At 40.6% G+C, this 22,246-nt stretch overlaps 1 protein-coding gene across 1 annotated transcript; it reads right to left on the bottom strand.

Moving 5' to 3' along the window:
* Nucleotides 1-1,332: 1,332 nt before the first annotated feature.
* nup107 (nucleoporin 107) lies at nt 1,333-21,484 on the bottom strand. Its single transcript, XM_034113842.1, is given in 28 exon segments — nt 1,333-1,508; nt 4,944-5,111; nt 5,670-5,783; nt 6,324-6,449; nt 7,710-7,870; nt 8,926-9,028; nt 9,247-9,353; nt 10,672-10,861; nt 11,823-11,938; nt 12,025-12,094; nt 12,182-12,230; nt 12,345-12,490; nt 12,718-12,777; nt 13,471-13,550; nt 13,712-13,802; nt 14,770-14,883; nt 15,851-15,926; nt 16,498-16,558; nt 16,561-16,585; nt 16,719-16,790; nt 17,714-17,762; nt 18,215-18,330; nt 19,003-19,106; nt 19,204-19,339; nt 19,768-19,862; nt 19,996-20,088; nt 20,593-20,681; nt 21,404-21,484. Coding segments are annotated over 28 exon segments (2,727 nt in total). The 5' UTR covers nt 21,412-21,484; the 3' UTR covers nt 1,333-1,400.
* Nucleotides 21,485-22,246: the final 762 nt, after the last annotated feature.

Genomic DNA, 22,246 nt, shown 5'->3' with positions numbered 1-22,246 from the left:
GCAAAACAGAGCCTAAATACACAGAGACTAATCTAATGGCGCATTTCCATTGCAGCGCGTAGCTCGCTTTAAGCGTGCCGTGTCGTGCCGTCCCCTTTTTTGGTTGTGCTTCCACTAGGCCTCGTTCCGGCGCGGGGCCACTTTTTCCCCTCTTTTCTGGCCCTAGAAAATTGTGGTTCTATCGGGGCCAACAAACAGGGCTGAGTCGGGCTGAGTATGCTAAACTAGAGAGAGGAGCGCTGGCAAGAGGGCTAGAACTACAACAAGATGGACATATTTGACCGTGATTTAATTGTAATACACGTTTCAAAATGATGCCGAAGTAACAACATACTGATACCGGTTAGTAAAAACCATGAATTAATGCTTTGTCAAGTCTGCAGACAGACGGCAGGCGAAACACCTTTTAAAATTCGTGTTTTCTGAATGGAGATTGGCTAAGCTAACGCAGTATATGCTCTGACCGTCCACACTCACAACAACGGCCTACAGACATAAATAAAGCAGCGACTGTATTCACCATGACACAGGCAGTCTGTGGTTTGTACTTGTTTAACTTTTGTCTAGTTTCTGAACAGATATAAGGAGCTGTGAGCTCTGAGTGCTAACAGCTAACGGCTGTGTTGTGTTTCTGGATTTCTCATTGAAGATGACGTCACGGCTCCGCCTACACTGCGTTACTATAGTAACTACCCCAGTTCCTAAACTGTAATGGAAGCGCAGCATGAAGTGAGTCGGCCCTGTTAAGGCCCAACGCGGCCAAGCCGTACCGAGCCGTACCGAGTGTGGCCGAGGCCGACCGTGTAGTGGAAATGCGCCATAAGAGGCCGAGATCTATGGGCCCAGAGATCACCTCCATTACAGTGAGGAAGTCAGTAAGGAAGTGGCAGATTTTCTCCGGCTGTGTATTTTCAAATTCTAGCGCACTCGAGCTGGTTTCTCCAAAATTACCTACCCCACCTTTAAATATAACACCCAATAAATTCGTACTTATCTACTCGAAATATTGTTCAGGTTTTTGTTGTAAAAGAGACAACCATGCAGTTTGAAGGCCCTAAGTTATCGGCAATATGAAGTGCAATTGAAATAAAGATAACACTACAGAAGTACAGGAAAACAAAGGCTTTTATTTTTGAAAAAAACGTTAACAAGATCAGAAAAACATCAGTGATTCAGACACTGTGTGTGTGTGTGTGTGGTGTGTGTGTGTGTGTGTGGTGTGTGTGGTGTGTGTGGTGTGTGTGTGTGTGTGTGTGTGTGGTGTGTGTGGTGTGTGTGTGTGTGTGTGTGGTGTGTGTGGTGTGTGTGGTGTGTGTGGTGTGTGTGTGGTGTGTGTGTGTGTGTGGTGTGTGTGTGTGTGTGTGGTGTGTGTGTGTGTGTGTGTGTGTGTGTGTGTGTGTTCACGGCTGCAGCTCGTAGCCCAGCGGGTCGAGTCCTCGGTCCAACAGAGCGAGAGACGACTCCCTCAACTTCTGCAGGAACCTCCTCAGCTCCTCCTTAGAGAACACCTGTGAGTAAACAAACAAACAAATGAATAAAAGACAACAAGAAGAGAATCAGAATCCGTTTTAGTGCGTTTACACATACGAGGAACTTGCTTTGGTGTAGCTATTACAAAAACTTGTAACAAATAAAAAACCAAAGACAATTTTTACACAAAATATAAATATGTGAGAAACTGAGTATAGTATTCGTCTTATTTTACTGCATATATTTTTGTATATGTGCATCAACGAGTAAACGTCTGTGTTCACCAGAGGTGGGAAGTAGTGGAGTACAAATACTTCATTACTGTACTTAAGTACATGTTTCTGGTATCAGTACTTTACTCCACTACTTATTTTTCTGACGACTTTTTACTTTGACTTCTTACATTTTGAACCCAAATACCTGTACTTTCTACTTCTTACATGTTGAACACAAATACCTGTACTTTCTACTTCTTACATGTTGAACACAAATACCTGTACTTTCTACTTCTTACATGTTGAACACAAATACCTGTACTTTCTACTTCTTACATGTTGAACACAAATACCTGTACTTTCTACTTCTTACATTTTGAACACAAATACCTGTACTTTCTACTTCTTACATGTTGAACACAAATACCTGTACTTTCTACTTCTTACATGTTGAACACAAATACCTGTACTTTCTACTTCTTACATGTTGAACACAAATACCTGTACTTTCTACTTCTTACATGTTGAACACAAATACCTGTACTTTCTACTTCTTACATTTTGAACACAAATACCTGTACTTTCTACTTCTTACATGTTGAACACAAATACCTGTACTTTCTACTTCTTACATGTTGAACACAAATACCTGTACTTTCTACTTCTTACATGTTGAACACAAATACCTGTACTTTCTACTTCTTACATGTTGAACACAAATACCTGTACTTTCTACTTCTTACATGTTGAACACAAATACCTGTACTTTCTACTTCTTACATTTTGAACACAAATACCTGTACTTTCTACTTCTTACATTTTGAACACAAATACCTGTACTTTCTACTTCTTACATTTTGAACCCAAATACCTGTACTTTCTACTTCTTACATGTTGAACCCAAATACCTGTACTTTCTACTTCTTACATGTTGAACACAAATACCTGTACTTTCTACTTCTTACATTTTGAACACAAATACCTGTACTTTCTACTTCTTACATTTTGAACCCAAATACCTGTACTTTCTACTTCTTACATGTTGAACACAAATACCTGTACTTTCTACTTCTTACATGTTGAACCCAAATACCTGAACTTTCTACTTCTTACATTTTGAACACAAATACCTGTACTTTCTACTTCTTACATGTTGAACACAAATACCTGTACTTTCTACTTCTTACATGTTGAACACAAATACCTGTACTTTCTACTTCTCACATGTTGAACACAAATACCTGTACTTTCTACTTCTTACATGTTGAACACAAATACCTGTACTTTCTACTTCTTACATGTTGAACCCAAATACCTGTACTTTCTACTTCTTACATGTTGAACACAAATACCTGTACTTTCTACTTCTTACATGTTGAACACAAATACCTGTACTTTCTACTTCTTACATTTTGAACACAAATACCTGTACTTTCTACTTCTTACATGTTGAACCCAAATACCTGTACTTTCTACTTCTTACATGTTGAACACAAATACCTGTACTTTCTACTTCTTACATGTTGAACCCAAATACCTGTACTTTCTACTTCTTACATGTTGAACACAAATACCTGTACTTTCTACTTCTTACATTTGAACACAAATACCTGTACTTTCTACTTCTTACATGTTGAACCCAAATACCTGTACTTTCTACTTCTTACATGTTGAACACAAATACCTGTACTTTCTACTTCTCACATGTTGAACACAAATACCTGTACTTTCTACTTCTCACATGTTGAACACAAATACCTGTACTTTCTACTTCTTACATGTTGAACCCAAATACCTGTACTTTCTACTTCTTACATGTTGAACACAAATACCTGTACTTTCTACTTCTTACATGTTGAACACAAATACCTGTACTTTCTACTTCTTACATGTTGAACCCAAATACCTGTACTTTCTACTTCTTACATGTTGAACACAATACCTGTACTTTCTACTTCTTACATGTTGAACACAAATACCTGTACTTTCTACTTCTTACATGTTGAACCCAAATACCTGTACTTTCTACTTCTTACATGTTGAACACAAATACCTGTACTTTCTACTTCTTACATGTTGAACCCAAATACCTGTACTTTCTACTTCTTACATTTTGAACACAAATACCTGTACTTTCTACTTCTTACATGTTGAACCTAAATACCTGTACTTTCTACTTCTTACATGTTGAACCCAAATACCTGTACTTTCTACTTCTTACATGTTGAACCCAAATACCTGTACTTTCTACTTCTTACATGTTGAACCCAAATACCTGTACTTTCTACTTCTTACATGTTGAACACAAATACCTGTACTTTCTACTTCTTACATGTTGAACCCAAATACCTGTACTTTCTACTTCTTACATGTTGAACACAAATACCTGTACTTTCTACTTCTTACATGTTGAACACAAATACCTGTACTTTCTACTTCTTACATGTTGAACACAAATACCTGTACTTTCTACTTCTCACATGTTGAACACAAATACCTGTACTTTCTACTTCTCACATGTTGAACACAAATACCTGTACTTTCTACTTCTTACATGTTGAACCCAAATACCTGTACTTTCTACTTCTTACATGTTGAACACAAATACCTGTACTTTCTACTTCTTACATGTTGAACCCAAATACCTGTACTTTCTACTTCTTACATGTTGAACACAAATACCTGTACTTTCTACTTCTTACATGTTGAACCCAAATACCTGTACTTTCTACTTCTTACATTTTGAACACAAATACCTGTACTTTCTACTTCTTACATGTTGAACCCAAATACCTGTACTTTCTACTTCTTACATGTTGAACCCAAATACCTGTACTTTCTACTTCTCACATTTCCCAAACAGGCTGGTTCCTTTAGTTTCAATGTGTGTTTGGTGGCGTGATCATTATTATTTAGAGTCATTGCGTGCCTATTGATTTGAACACGATCCGTGTATCCATCATTTCCTGGTCTTCTCTAAAGAAGAGGGACCAATGAAAACGTTGTCATGTTGCCGTTGTTCAGCATGGAAACATTCATTAGCTAACAATGACATTATTGTTCTATTAATATAAAGGGAGGTCAGGTACTCTTTAAAACAGCTGCTAGCTATGGGTACTTTTTACTGAAGTACATTTCAAAGCCCTCTTTACTTTGACTTGAGTCAAGAAGTTTAGTCAGTACTTCTACTTTCACCAGAGTATTTTTAAACACAAGTATCTGTACTTCTACTTGAGTAAAGGATGTGTGTACTCTTACCTGGTAGAGGCGGTGCTGGTCGGAGGAGATGATGTCAGCGAGCCGCAGCGCCTCCTGGTGTCTGGAGGAGTTCTGCAGGACGCTGAGCAGCAGGAAACTGAGGCGAGGCAAACACAGCGAGCGCAACGCCGCCATCTGGTGGCTGCGCTCTGAATCCTCCTCCGAATCCTGAAAACACAACCAAACAGTCGATTTAATTCCTCACCTCAACTCCATTCTACCTGTACCTGGCTGTAGCTCAATGTTGAATGGTACGGTGTTCATTTTATTTGAACTTGGTGTTAGTCCTGTGTGAAATGTCCTCATCCTGTTACTTTTGGTCATGTTTTAGTTTACTTTTTGTAAAGTAATTTTTTTAACTACATTTGACTCAACAATTTTGCATTCTGATATAGTCACAGATATTGCCACGTCTTTGTCAAGATTGTACATATTTAGGCGTAGTTTGCAATAACAAAAATGAAACTGGATTAATATATTACTCTTCTAATCCAACTCCATGCCAGAAAGCAAAAAAAAAACTTTTCTCGACAAAAAACATCCAGAAAAAAACCAACCTGAAGAACTAAACAATTAAAATATAGGGACTTATTTTAGTGCCTAAAGATTTCTCACAGTAACTCAATGAATCCTCTGGTTCCTTTGAATGAAACACAGGTTATGTTTCTTATGAATTCCCTGGGATAATATGTTAATAAATGTCTTCATCGAGTCGTAAACAGTTACCTGTCTGTTGTCGATCATCCAGCCACCGTCTACGAACAGCAGCACGTTGTAGATTCTCTCTTTCACATCTTCAGTCAGAACGTCCAGACGACCCGACCAGGCAGACAGGGACGACTAACACGCAGAAAACAATTAATATATATATTTCTACATTGTTGTATTGGCACTATGTCTTAGCACGACAAACTAAATACAATTTTCCATACTCAATTAATAGTTTGGTCTTTTAAAATGCCAGAAAAAAGAACAGTGTCCATCCTAGTTTCTTCATTTTAAAAAAGGTGAATTCTTTAAATGTCCTTTTTTTCAGTACAAACGCCATAATATTCACTTTAATATGATATAAAATGCAGGAAATCTCCAAGTTTCGGGGTAAAAACAGCATTATCTGCCATTTTTGCACGAAAAGTCAAATCAAAAGTTGGGCGATTATTCTAATTAGTCAAATTGTTGCAGCTCATATACATATACATATATATACACACAATAATACTGTTGGATAAATCATTTAGAGTTTGACTTAATATGTTTTATCATTCAAATCAGTGTTTCTGCCAGACCAGGGCTGAGAGGGCATCCACCCTGAGAGCGATAGTTTTGTGTACTAAAAGTAATCTCTAGATATAAACGGTGTGTGTATTTGTGTGTTTCTACCTGGTACTCCTTCTCTCTCATCTCATTGGCTACTCTCTCGGTGAATTTGGCCTCAGGAGCAGGTGCTGGTTTCTGGGGGGCGGAGCTGCTGTGGCTGAACCAATCAGTGAAGGCCTCGTGGGCTTCCTGTGGGAACATCAACAAGGCACATCAAGATCAGTAAACCTTATTGATCCCTATGGAACAGACTGAAGGTACAGCGCTGATTAAATGGGTAGAAAACTGATTATTTGTAAAGTTTAAAACACTAGAGAGGCACCGATCAATTGGCTACAGATCACCCATTTAAAAATGTTGGCAGGTCCAATTTAAAAACACATGATGAGTTTACCACACACCACACACACACACACACACACACACACACACACACACACACACACCCACACACACACACACACACACACACACACACACACACACACACCACACACACACACACACACACACACACACACACACACACACACACACACACACACACACACACACACACACACACACACACACACACACACACACACACACACACACACACACACACACACACACACACACACACACACACACACACACACACACACACACCACACACACACACACACCACTAACACACACACACACACACACACACACACACACACACACACACACAACACACACACACACACACACACACACACACACACACCACACACACACACACACACACACACACACACACACACACACACACACACACACACACACACACACAAAAAGGCTAACATCCAGACCAGGGGTGTCCAAACTACGGCCCGGGGGCCATTTTGAATCGGCCCTCAGCAAATTAAAAAAGTATAATGGAATGCGGCCCACAAATGAAACTGAGCTTGTCTTGTCTTGTATTGTATTAAATATATCTGTAAACACATGTGTTAAGACCACTTTCAGTCAATTCAAGTTGAAAATATGTTCCAACAAATCTAAGTGGATAAGAAAAAAAGCCCAATAACTTATTTTCATAACAAGCTTGAAATAGACCCTTCCTGTTTCCTCTCATGATAATCAATCTGAGGCTTCTGTTGTAAGGAATGAGCGGCTAACAAGTTCAATGAAACCCTATGGAAAGCTGTCATGTAGGCTGTTGTATCTATCGAGCATCATTTACTTACATTTGATTGATTTTGCTAACTTATAACTTCACTTATGAGGCAATAAACCTCTACTGAGTGGCCCAGCCCTTCGAATATTTTTCTGTATGTGGCCGTCGGAGAAAAAAGTTTGGACACCGCTGATTTAGACGTTTTGGAGGAACAAAACTTAAGAAGTATGTACTCCCAACAAGAAGGTCTATCATTTCTATATTTTAGGTTGTATGGTTATAAGGTAACCGTGGTGACGCACCAGGTAGGCTCTGATGCACAGGTGTTCTCTGATGGAGTTCTCGTCCTCCGCGGGGAGAGGAGTCGTCTGTCCGACCCCCGACCACTGAGAGTAGATCTCTCTCATCGAGTCCTCGGGGACTTTGGAGAAAACCGCCTTCGCTGCGTCGTGTTTCTGCATCGCTGAGAGAAAAGAGAGACAGACAGGAAGTCAGACAGACGCAATGCATCATGGTACATGGTGCCAAAGACTGAAGCCAGGTACCCATCCAGATATCACACAATTTAACAGAATTTTGAGCAAAATGGATGAAAGTTTTTACATTTCTTTTTGCATATTTCAAGATTTTCTTTTCTGGGTTTCCACTTAGGTTTTTATGCATGAATTGAAAAAAGAAGATGGAAACAAAATGGCTAAGACAGGCTTGTTAAATATGAAAACTAAGAAATACATAGAAATAATTAGAAGAAAGAGAGACAGACGCAATGCATCATGGGACACGGAGTCAATGACTGTCTCCAAGGCTGCGTCTCACTTCGGTTATTTTTCATTTCCTCGCTCCTCGGGCTCGGTATCACGGAAGTTGATTTGTCTGCGCCATCTTGAGTAGCGTCCCAGTGGCCTTATTTTTGCCGGAGGACCGAGGAGCGAGGAGCGAGGAGCGAGGAGCGAGGAACTACCAGACCATCCTCCGGTGAAATCCTCAGACACTCGCCCCGCCCCCTTACTGTGTATCGCTCACTGATTGGACGATGCAGCCCATGCACTGATCTGGTTGCTGTCAGACGATCAGCTGTGCGGCGTCATCACAAACGGACGTGGCTTCACGTGACGCTCCGGAGGAAAGGACGTCCCATTGCTCTTAGAACTCATTTCCCTGCTTCTCGTGGTTTCCTTGCGTCTCTCCATGCTTCCTTGGTGGGAGGGACTAGTCGCAGGGAAACGACGCAAGTGAGGGACACAAGGAATCCATTTAACCGAAGTGAGACGCTCATATCAGTGATTTAAGTCAGGTATACATTCAAATATTGCGCATTTTGACAGAATCTTAAGAAAAATGGCTGAATGTTTCAAATGTTGCTTTTAAATCAACTTCTCTACCCGTCAATTTGTTTTTGAATATTTCAAGATTTTCTTAGAATCTTCTGTTTCCACTGAATAAATGAAAGAAAAAAACAGCAAGAGGGAAACAAAATGGCTGAGACAGGCTTAGATATAAAAACTCAGAAATAATTACCCAGGAACTTCCTCATGATGGCGTTGGACTGTTTTAGGGACTCTGCGCGATGGGCGGGGTCAAACAGCAGCCAATCAATGACGTCGATCTTACTCAGGTCCTCCTATCAGAGCACAGCATCACAGTAACTCCTCCCACTTCTACACATACAACTCTCTACAAACTATGTACATTTTAAAGAGCTTTTATGAATGAAACCTTTGACTTAATCACGCATTTGTACAGGTTTATGTCATGGTGGTTATAGATGTTGTTGATTTCTTTATATTTAGTTTTAGCTACAAATATTTATGGTGAGTGTGTTTGTATTTAAATCTGTACCTTATTGGTTCCTGTCTCCAGCGTCTGGCTGTGGTGAGTGAACTCAGTTTCATCTCTCTCTCTCACCGTCTCCACCACCAGCTTCGTTATCGCAGCGACATCCAGACCTACACAAACACACATGTTTTAAAGGTCACCTATTATGCAAAATCCACTTCTTCATGTCTCTTCTTCATCAACATGTGTCTCCTCTTCTTCATGTCTCTTCTACATCAACATGTGTCCCCTCTTCTTCATGTCTCTTCTACATCAACATGTGTCCCCTCTTCTTCATGTCTCTTCTACATCAACATGTGTCCCCTCTTCTTCATGTCTCTTCTTCATCAACATGTGTCCCCTCTTTCTTCATGTCTTCTTCTACATCAAACATGTGTCCTCTCTTCTTCATGTCTCTTCTACATCAACATGTGTCCCCTCTTCTTCATGTCTCTTCTACATCAACATGTGTCCCCTCTTCTTCATGTCTCTTCTACATCAACATGTGTCCCCTCTTCTTCATGTCTCTTCTTCATCAACATGTGTCCCCTCTTCTTCATGTCTCTTCTACATCAACATGTGTCCTCTCTTCTTCATGTCTCTTCTACATCAACATGTGTCCCCTCTTCTTCATGTCTCTTCTACATCACCATGTGTCCCCTCTTCTTCCTGTCTCTTCTACATCAACATGTGTCCCCCTCTTCTTCATGTCTCTTCTACATCAAGATGTGTCCTCTTCTTCATGTCTCTTCTTCATCAACATGTGTCCCTCTTCTTCATGTCTCTTCTACATCAACATGTGTCCCCTCTTCTTCATGTCTCTTCTACATCAACATGTGTCCCCACTTCTTCATGTCTCTTCTTCATCAACATGTGTCCCCTCTTCTTCATGTCTCTTCTACATCAACACGTGTCCCCTCTTCTTCATGTCTCTTCTACATCAACACGTGTCCCCTCTTCTTCATGTCTCTTCTACATCAACATGTGTCCCCTCTTCTCATGTCTCTTCTACATCAACGTGTCCCCTCTTCTTCATGTCTCTTCTACATCAGCATGTGTCCCCTCTTCTTCATGTCTCTTCTACATCAACATGTGTCCCCTCTTCTTCATGTCTCTTCTACATCAACATGTGTCCCCTCTTCTTCATGTCTCTTCTACATCAACATGTTTCCCCCTCTTCTTCATGTCTCTTCTACATCAACATGTGTCCCCTCTTCTTCATGTCTCTTCTACATCAACATGTGTCCCCTCTTCTTCATGTCTCTTCTACATCAACATGTGTCCCCTCTTCTTCATGTCTCTTCTACATCAACACGTGTCCCCTCTTCTTCATGTCTCTTCTACATCAACACGTGTCCCCTCTTCTTAACAGTATAATAGGAGACCTTTAATAATAATGTCTGTTATTTTTCTGGTCTCATTGTGTGTGGCTCAGTGTTTCTGTCTCACCAGCATCGGTGGCGAGCTGCAGGCAGCGTGGGCGGATCTCCGGCTGGGTGACGGTCTCTAAGAAGGCGGCGTATTGAACGGTGGCGAGTTCAGAGGGAAGCTGGCTCACATAATTCGCCACAAGGTCGGTCTGCTGATCCCGGATCAGGAGGGAAACGTACGCCTTCAGAACGTCCACACACACCTCCTCCTGAGAGAGAAGAGGTCAGCAAAGTCCAAATTAAGCAACTTAACTTCATCCACAGCTGGGAAGTAGTGGAGTACAAATACTTTGCTACTGTACTTAAGTACATGTTTCTGGTGTCAGTACTTTACTCCACTACTTATTTTTCTGACGACTTTTTACTTTGACTTCTTACATTTTGAACACAAATACCTGTACTTTCTACTTCTTACATGTTGAACCCAAATACCTGTACTTTCTACTTCTTACATGTTGAACACAAATACCTGTACTTTCTACTTCTTACATGTTGAACCCAAATACCTGTACTTTCTACTTCTTACATTTTGAACACAAATACCTGTACTTTCTACTTCTTACATTTTGAACCCAAATACCTGTACTTTCTACTTCTTACATGTTGAACACAAATACCTGTACTTTCTACTTCTTACATGTTGAACACAAATACCTGTACTTTCTACTTCTTACATGTTGAACACAAATACCTGTACTTTCTACTTCTTACATGTTGAACACAAATACCTGTACTTTCTACTTCTCACATTTTCCAAACAGGCTGGTTCCTTTAGTTTGAATGTGTGTTTGGTGGCGTGATCATTATTATTTAGAGTCATTGCGTGCCTATTGATTTGAACACGATCCGTGTATCCATCATTTCCTGGTCTTCTCTAAAGAAGAGGGACCAATGGAAACGTTGTCATGTTGCCGTTGTTCAGCATGGAAACATTCATTAGCTAACAATGACATTATTGTTCTATTAATATAAAGGGAGGTCAGGTACTCTTTAAAACAGCTGCTAGTTATGGGTACTTTTTACTGAAGTACATTTCAAAGCCCTCTTTACTTTCACTTGAGTAAAGAAGTTTAGTCAGTACTTCTACTTTCACCAGAGTATTTTTAAACACGAGTATCTGTACTTCTACTTGAGTAAAGGATGTGTGTACTAACAATCGTCTACTTTTACCTTCAGAGCCAAACCCAGAGAGCGGTAAAACAGCAGCAGGTGAGTCATGAAGCGCAGCAGGTGGGAGGGGAGGGGCTTAGAGTCTGTCAGCCAATCAGAGAACTCCTCCAAGAGACCTGACAGAAAGGCAAAGAATAAAAGAAAATCAGTAATGTTTAAAAATCTATGTTTTAAATTAGATTTCTCTTTGAAGGTGTCTTACCGTCGATGTCTCCCAGGATGACAAACTTTTGGATGACGTGGTAATGCTCTTTTGTCTCCTCCAACACTCTCTACACACACACACACAAAGAGGTTTGTTTTAAGTGTGTGTGCTCAGTCATGTGACTCACAAATCACAGTTAATGTGAAAATCTCACCTTCAACTCTGAGGCCTGAAGCTCCTCAAACACCTTCTCCATCGTCCAGCTGCACACAGCGAGAAACAGAGTGTTTTTATTTAATAAGAAGTAGCAAAGGGACATTACTTTTGTGTGTGTGTGTGTGTGTGTGTGTGTGTGTGTGTGTGTGTGTGTGTCGTACTTGGCCTCCAGGTATTCCCGCGGCAGTGTCTCCACTTCCTGGTGGGCCATCCCTGACGACACCAGATCTTTTTCCACCAGGGAGTCGACCATCACTCTGAAATGAGCCCACACACAGTCCTCCCACGACTCACACACCGCCAGCATCTGACACACACACACACACACACACACACACACACATTTTATTTAGCATTTATTTTTACAGGTAACATCTCATTTTGACCCAGGGTCTCATTCTCAAGAGAGACCTGATCAGTGATATCAATACCACACAAAGTTACAGATAGAGAGGACACTGTTGACTTTTAGTCCTTAATCATCACATATACAACTTTATTGAAATGCATCAAAACACAGAAATAAAATCTTACCGGTTTGAGGTTTCCACTCAGGCTGGCGTAGATCGCTTTCTCGTATCTGTTTAACTGCTCCTAAAACACACGTGGTTCGCGTTGTTAGCTCACTTTGACAGTAATGATGACTCATCCTGGACTAGTGGCGGCATGTCTGGCAGAGTGTGTGTGATCAGCTGTTACTGCCAAATTACACACACACACACATTTTCTTTACATTACTTGTGTCCTTTTACTGGCTTGACTGCCATGCAAAGACAAAGAAAATGATTCTTTATTCTGAGGATTAATCGATTTTTCTCGACAAATTCCTAAAGCTCTATTATTAAAAAATAAATAAATATATCATCTAATGTAAGAGTAAGAGTAAGAGTAAGGGTGAGTGAGAGAGAGATGGATAGTGTGTGTGTGTGTGTGTGTCACATTAATGCCTGCCTCATCGTGTGTGTTCAAATTGGACCTGCCAAAAAAGGCTAATTGCTATATGAGACTGATCTGAAGCCAGTGCCTCTAGTGTTTTAAGCTTTACAAATCATCAGTATTCTACACATTATATCATCACTGTGTGTGTGTGTGTGTGTGTGTGTGTGTGTGTGTGTGTGTAGACTCTGCAGGTGTTGGTCCACGGGGAGGGTCCTGACGTGACTTCAGTGAAGGTGTTGAGCTGCGACTCCATCACACAGGTGAAGTTTTATTCATGCACTGTCTGTGTGTGTGTGTGTATATGTGTGTGTATATGTGTGTGTATATGTGTGTGTGTGTGTGTGTTACCTCCTCAGCCATCCTCCAGCAGCAGGCCTTCCAGATTCCTCTCTGAGGGTTTCCTTCCACCGGCTGCAGCGCCACACTCCCTGCAGACAGAAGAGGAAGAAGAAGGTAACTCATACACTAACATACTGTTTATCACCTGAGGTCACACTGGGGTCACCTGAGGTCACACTGGGGTTACCTGAGGTCACACTGGGGTTACCTGAGGTCACACTGGGGTTACCTGAGGTCACACTGGGGTTACCTGAGGTCATGTTGGGGTCGTGGTAGAGTTTCCATCCCTCCAGAGAGGCTGCTCTCCAGGCCTGACCGCAGCGCTTACACAGCCTCTGAGCCTGGGATGTGGATAGTAAATAATATATCAATATTTTAAAGCTTAATGGCAATATATCATACCGTAAATATCTTTTTATTTCTCTAAATTAAGTCAAACATGCTTATTCTATTAACTTAAACTGAATTTAGTGGAAAAACAGCTCGTACACTTTGAGAGGGCTTTTATTTTGAAATGACACACCAGTATGTCCCAATATGGTCAAAATTGTTCAGTTCTTACCAGCAAACCAACTGTATATAAAGTATATACACATTTCTATATATCTTTGTTATTGTATTCGGGACTGTTGGAAACGGTATTTCGATCTCCCCGTCTGTACACACAAACGGAAAGATTGACAATAAAGTTGACTTTGACTTTTGTGTATGTCGGGGAATCATTTCCCCTACATGTTCATCTTTCTCCCTCTGACGCAGCTGAGCAGCCGTTATCTCCCTTAAGGAGGCGCTGCCCTAGCAAGTTGTTGTTGTTGTTGTTACCAGTTTGTGACCGGGCACCTCTCGGTCAGAGATAGTTATTGTTGTGGGACACCTGGAACACATCCTTCTCGGGGTGTAGATGACCCCGAGCCATAAGCGACAACAAATGTGATTCAGTGTCCTCAGCTGTTTAGTCTCTCTATTGAAGAATGTTGATTATTACACTCTGAACTAGTTCAAACCTGGAGCTACAGGAGGGGTCTTCAGAATTGATTGTGGCATCTCATCCGTGTGGTCAGACCGTGGCCCGTGACGTGTCTTGTGAATTCTCCGGCCGAAGCTCCAAACAAACCGTCAGTGTTTGCCATCAAAGCTCCAGCTCTCCTCGTGTCTCTCCGAGTCCTGACTCCTATTGCTTCAGAAGTTTCCCCCACACATATACAAGTCTGACTGTCCTTTCCAAATTGGATTCTTTAAAAAAAAAAACATTTTCTTTTTTTAATATGTAAATATAAAAATGACCCAGAATCCTCGGCTCTCTTTTACCTCCTCGGTCATCCCGGCTCTGATCAGCGTGAAGAGGTTCTTCATCAGGCGAGCGTCGTCCTCTCTGTCCAGATCCACCAGGGGGCGCTGCTGCCGGAGAGGGGCGTCCGGGTCCTACACACACACACACACACTTATTACATTATCTGTGCATTTGATTTATTTATTCAAAAAAATGTAATTAAGGAAATGTTTTTTTTAAATTAGTAAACAAATAAATACTGCACATAAGGAAAATATACATAAACAAATCATAAATAAAAGGCTAAATAATGATATAATTATTATGTAAATCGGTCTGTTATATTTGATGTTTAAAGGGGACCTATCATGCAAAATGAACTTGTTGATGTCTTTTATACATAAAGATGTGTCCCCGGTGTGTCGGGGAACTCACTAACTTTTTTAAGCTTTATACCCCAAATCAGCACTTTTGAAACAGGAAGTGAAATAGAGGGATATGAGGCATGGCTAGAATGGGTGATCTGTTTGGGATTTTGAGCAAAACACTTCATAGACATGTTTTTATATATCTGAGACCTATGCTATTGCCTACAAATAGCATGATAGGTGACCTTTAAAATATTTTCGTTCTGTTTTGTTGAGAAAGTTTGACTTTTCTATCAATCCATTTAATTGTATTTATATGTTTTTGTTTTTTATAAAAGAGAAAAAACAGTTAAAATGATTATAAAAAGTTATTTAAAAAGAAAGACATATTTTGAATGAAAAATAAAGGATATATCATGACCTGTTAACGGTTGACCAAATACTTTTTGAGTACAAACAATTAAAGAAATCGGTGAAAATGTGTCTCTTTATTAAGAGCTCAGAAATGACCTATAACTCAGTTTAATACATATAGCATGACCAGTTTTTTTTCTTGATAAAAAGTTTAACCAAAGTGTTTTTGACTACAATCAATGTTAAAAATCAGTGCAAAATAGTCTCTTTAAGAGCTAAGAAATGCCATAACTAATAATACTCACTTTAAACCTTTTCATAATGTGCTTTAAATGCATACAATAAATTATAATTGGTGTATTTCAACACATTAATGATGAAGAAGTGTTTGTCTCACCAGCTCAGTGACCAGAGGGACGGTGAAGCCGGTGCTGCTCTTCCTCCTCATCTTCAGCGTATGGAGGGTGTTCTCCCTGACACACACACACCATGTATACATCACTTCAGGGGACATCACATTGACTTACATGCATTTCCTGGAGACTTATCCTAACCTTAACATGCCTAACCCACACACACACACTCACTGGACACACACACACTCACTGGACACACACACACTCACTACACACACACACACACACACACACACACACACACACACACACACACACACACACACACACACACACACACACACACACACACACACACACACACACACACAGCACACACACACACACACACACACACACACACACACCACACACACACACACCACACACACACACACACACACACACACACACACACACACACACACACACACACACACACACACACACACACACACACACACACACACACACACACACACACACACACACACACACACACAACACACACACACACACACACACACACACACACACACACACACACACACACACACACACACACACACACACACATCACACACACACACACACACACACACACACACACACACCTACACACTTAAGAACAGTCATAATTTTAACTCACCAGCAGACTTTTTTGTCTTAGTATTCTATATTATCTGATAAATCTCCAATCTGATCCTTGCGATGCTTTCCAGCCAATCAACGACCAGCTGCAACACAAACACAAACTCTGATCAGTTGAAATGAATGCTATCGTATCGTCGCTTTTGAACTACATTTGATCTTTTTGCGAGCATGGGAAGCTGGAGGAGGAAGCAGCAGAGCATGCTGGTGTTTTGTTACCTGACTTTGTCGTATGGCGGCATCTCGCTGGAACAGCTGCTCCACGACCACTTTCTCACTCTCACTGGGAACCTAGACACAGACACAACGTCATCATCACGAAGAAGCAGAAGATTGAGACTTCAGGTCAGTGTAAAAATGACGAGTGTGTGCTTGTATTAGCTTTAGGATATAATGATCACTGTTAGATGTTATAAGTCCGTATGGAGATACTACATTCAAACACTATTCAGTGTGCAGAGTAGGGCTGCAACAAACTATCACTAATTTGATAATCCATTAATGAAACGATGAATCGACTATTATGCCAGGCACAATTTCTCAAACGCTCTTATTTTGCCATCAACTTTTAGATTTAGCTTGAGGTTGTTTTAGGCATGTGGAAACTAACAATGAAGATGAATACTTGATTCAAAAATACATATATTATTAAACTAACTAAACAAATTGTGAACAAAATTAACATTATTTAAATTAAATACATAATATTTCACATCAAAAGAAACAACAGTGTTTTAACAAATCATATTAAATAATGTGATGACAGAACTGTAAACAGAATAGCTGAAACTTTAACTAACTAACTAACTCAGTTCCCTCTAATCATTAACCCATGTTTGTATCATTGAGTTAGCTCCGTGTGTTGCTGCTAGCATACATAACACCTGACGTGGAAACGTTACTCGTGGACGGGGCTACAGCGCTACTAGAGAGACAGTCGAACCCGGTGCATTCCTCCGTCTGGATGTGGAGCACTTTGGATAAATGTTTAGACAAACTGCTCGTGTTGCCGCCCTCACATGCTAAACACTAATTGCACTTTAGGTAACGAGCATTGTCCACATCGAGACGGGTAAAGTTTAACCACACCTCGGAGCGCGTTCTCTCCGCCATCTCCTCCGTGTGTGTGTGTGTGTGTGTGTGTGTGTGTTTTTTATGCACAAATTGGAAATGCACATAGCTGGTGGTGTGTAGCCTTATAAACTGTTACTCACAACCATGTCTGCCATCATGTCATCTTCCATCGCCAACTGGACCCGGTCCCTGCAGAAACACAAGGTCGATCAATCAGAGGGAAGAACACAGACATGCAGACGTACAGGTAATAACAGTGAGACAGGTGCGATCAGTGAGACAAGTAGTCGGTGAGAAAGGTACGATCAGTGAGACAAGTAGTCAGTGAGACAAGTACGATCTGTGAGACAGGTAGTCGGTGAGACAAGTAGTCAGTGAGACAAGTAGTCAGTGAGACAGGTACGATCAGTGAGACAAGTAGTCAGTGAGACAAGTAGTCAGTGAGACAGGTACGATCAGTGAGACAAGTAGTCGGTGAGACAAGTAGTCAGTGAGACAAGTAGTCAGTGAGACAGGTACGATCTGTGAGACAGGTAGTCAGTGAGACAAGTAGTCAGTGAGAAAGGTACGATCGGTGAGACAGGTAGTCAGTGAGAAAGAAAGGTACGATCTGTGAGACAGGTAGTCAGTGAGACGGGTACCTATAGAGCGAGGTGATGAGTCTCCAGGAGCAGTTCTCCTGCTGCAGCAGCCAGCGGACTCCGGCTGTCTTGCTGTTCTGGCCGGCTCTGAGCACCACAGACTGCAGAACATCCACCTGGAGCACAGAGAGGAGGCGAGTGATTCAGCTACACTAACAGTTCATGAGCTAGACTACAGGTACTACACTGGTAGGTTTCTTTTGAGTTGATATGGTCATAACTAGGCTATCCTCACACCAAGCGCATCATAAGTCAAAGTCAACTTTATTGTGAGTCTTTCATCGTTTGTGTGTACAGACAGAGAGATACCCTTTCCCACAATCCCCATAACTGCATAAGACTTATAAACGCCTGAGCTCCAGTGCCTTCATAACTTTTTATTCAGCTCATTGTATTCTATTTTACATACAGTTTACTTCTAGACATCCACTTGCACATTGGTCCCTTGCACAATTTGATTTCTATTTTGCACTATTTTTATTCAGAATCAGAATACCTTTATTAGTCCCACAGAGGTGTACATTGTTACAGCAGAAAAGAGCCAAAGACAGCCGATTAATTGTTTTATGTCTTATTATATATTATGTCTCATTGCTGAAGGAGCCTGGGACATAAGATTGTCTTTGCCATAACTACACTGTAGCTGTGTGCATATGACAATAAAGCCTTTGAATCTTGAACTTTTTAATCCAGCATTATAAAAGTCAAAGCAGAGAGATATGCATCATTTGCACAACTTCAAATAAATCAACTTGCACAAAAGAAGTCCCTTTGAATTTGGTGCGTACCTTGTCCTGGCAGAGCGCCTGGTAATCCTCCAGCAGCTCAAACACCGCAGAGGAAGAGTGTTTCAGAAAGGACCCGAGGAACTCTGGGAAGAGACTGGCAGCCGCTGGAAAGACGTGGACAAAGTGGAGAGGTGTGAGAAAAAAAAGAAACTGACAATGCAGAGTAACAGAGTGGGTTTAAGGAGCGTTAGTTTCACTCACCAGCATCTCCAGGGTCGTCTTCCTTCAGTAGAGCCGAGCTGAGGTTGCTGATGTCCTCCGTGAAGAAGCTCGTGTCCCCCAGTCCAGAAATAGGAGAGATGTACGTTTGGTTTGTCCAATCGCTGTCGTCCAAATTCTAGACACAAAGACATCAATTTAAGAGTTACTCCTTCATTTATTATCTGGTCAACATGCCCTTTGACCCCTAACCCATCACAGTCCCCCTGCTTCCACTCCTACCGATATCTTTATATACATTTTTTTCTTACTTGCCATTTTATTTACTTATTGTTATTAATATTATTTTTCGTCACTGTGTTTTTATTGTCTATATCTGAACGTGGAAACAATGTGTTTTATTTTGGATCAAACTTTTCAAGGTGGGATGGGGGGTGGTGATGGTTTGTTCTGAAAAAAATGTAGACTGGATGAAGATCATTGACTCAATTGTGACCCTGTATGATTGTGCCTGTTCTTCAATTAAAAAAAAGCGTCACTTCTGCAAGAGAGGGACTCGTGCAAAAACCCTTTAGGTGGTGATTTAAGAGTGTGTGTGTGTCTCACCAAACTGCTGCGACCGTGTCTGGGTGTGTGTGTGTATCGAGGCGTTCGACCTGCTGGAGCCAAAATGGTGGAAACATCTGGAACCCTGGGAGTAACTGAGAGGGAAACACAAGAGGGGAGAGTATAGTTAAAATAAAGAAGGAGCTCATATATGTATGTATGTATGTATGTATGTATGTATGTATGTGTGTGTGTGTGTGTGTGTGTGTGTGTGTGTGTGTGTCCTACCGGCCTGTCTGAACAGTGAAGCCGGAGTGTTCCTCATCATGGAGCGAGCTGGTGTGACGGTGGAGGCGATGGGGCTGCTGTCGGGTGACGGGACTGAGACCAGCGGTCAGGAAACAACAACACTGACAGCTCTGACATTATAGAGTGGTGTGGGAATGAGTCCTAAAACCCAGAAGTGAGTTAGCATTTCACCACTTCCGGTTCCCTCGTCTCAGAGCCAACGGGATTTTAGAACTAGTTTTTGGAAAATATCTGTAAATAAGGTTTGTGGTTGAGACACATTGAAGAGACAGATCACGTTTTGACCCCACTGGTGATTTTTGAAGAGTTGACGTGTCTGAAAAACGATGGTTGTTACCAAGTGGCTGAATAGGACTACAGAAGTCGTGGAGGCCGTTGTACGTCATTACGCCGAACACGTAAACACTCCTCTAAGTTTGTTTGCCCTGTTCTGCTTGAAAGCAAGTACCTGCCTCCTGCAAACTGTTCAAACAAACGCTTCAACTTGTACCATTTAGTATGTTTGAATATGGATCTTAAGTTGGCGTGACGTTGAAGTCGTGCGACCCTGCTGTACTCGGCTGTAGTTAAGGATACAGAAGACCTTCTTCCTCCTTGACCTTCTACGGGCAGCGACGGTCACCTCGTCGTCTCGAACCACCGGAGACGGCAGCTCATTCTGACCCCTGGAAGACAAGACGTTAACGTACGTGTTTGTGTATAAATACATTAGAGCTGCACAGATTAGACATAAAAAAGTCACAAAGTATTAAAATATGTTGATGCATGATAAATGTCGTATATGTATGACATTTATCATATCAATAACCGGAAAAGCATGACATGGGACCTTTAAGACTCTATAAATGTGGGTAGTTTCATCTATAACAGTATAATGTGTTGTCTAATACGTTTGCATTATCAATGAGAATCTGCAAAGAAGTGCAGTTAAAAAGTGCAATATGTAAATATGAGTACAGATAATGGAAATAAGCAAGTAAAACACAAATATGTCCAAATTTTAACTGAGTAAATCTACCTAGCAACACTGTGTTTGACACGATAATAAGACATAGAACAAGTCAAACGATTCAATAACCCATCAGTTCTGCTAGCTACCTACTATAAACATTGGTTATAGCATTTAATATAACCTGTAGGTGTTAAAAACAAGCACCCTGTGTGTTCTTCTCCTTTTACTGTCTGTAAAAACACGTTATTATCATTATTTTGAAACATGTCAACATTAGCATCTGTTAGCATCACCATTCATTATGAACGGCGTCGTTAGCCCGAGCTAACAAAGTGAAGTAGCCGCACAGCTGGCTAAATAAAGCAAACCGTTCCCATACAGAGATAACATATTTAACAACAGATGTAAAATACAAGTTTAATTAATGTTATTTACCAGTCCATAGTATTGCTGTCAATTCCCGCTTCACGAGGCTCAACAAAATTCTTCTTCGTGGGTTTTTTACTTCACTTCTTCTGTTTTTGAATATCCGGCAGACTGGAGGCAGTGCAGCTCAATGTTGCCCCCTATCGGTCGGTGCTATATTGTATAGAGGAAGGTCCATGTGATTATCTCATGCCAAACTTGTGTCTTTAATATTTAGAATTACGCCCACATTAAAGAAAGACAATGTTTAATCATTTTTCTTAATTTTTCAAACGTTTTCCTGTCTTGATTTATCTCTCAAAATGTGTTGTGTGTAGTGAGTCATTTGTTGTTGTAGGTTATTAATAAATCCAACACTTGCAATGTGCACAATCTCAGTACAAAGGCTTAAGCCTACAGCTATTTGTATTTAATTTTTCTGTATCTAAAGTGGAAACTTGTTTTTTCAAGAACATTATTTTCATTGTATTTTTTCTTTTTGTTTAATCTTTAAAAAAATTAGATAATTGAAGGCAGTGTCATGGTGACTTTGCTATAGACACAATTAATTGGGGTCCATAGCACGATAATATACAGAGAAGAGGCAAATCAAAATAAGAAAATAGAAAAATAAAATACACGTTTTTATGTTTTAAGTCCACAAAAGATATTCATTCAACATTATTTAAGTAGATGTGTATTTATTTTATATAAAATTATTTTTTTCATGCTAGCTTTGGTACAGCTTTGTTTTATTTTACTTTTATTTTTATTATTTTTCTAATTCTTCAAATGTTCCCTATTTTCTTATTTTCTTATTTTCTTTTTGATTGAATGTTTTTATTATATTTCTTTCTGCTGCCTCTCCCTCCA

The sequence above is a fragment of the Trematomus bernacchii genome, unplaced genomic scaffold (genome assembly GCF_902827165.1).
Source record: "Trematomus bernacchii unplaced genomic scaffold, fTreBer1.1, whole genome shotgun sequence".
NCBI classification, from domain to species: domain Eukaryota; kingdom Metazoa; phylum Chordata; class Actinopteri; order Perciformes; family Nototheniidae; genus Trematomus; species Trematomus bernacchii.
Note: the sequence above shows the minus strand (reverse complement) of the source record. Positions and strands in the feature narration are given on the sequence as shown.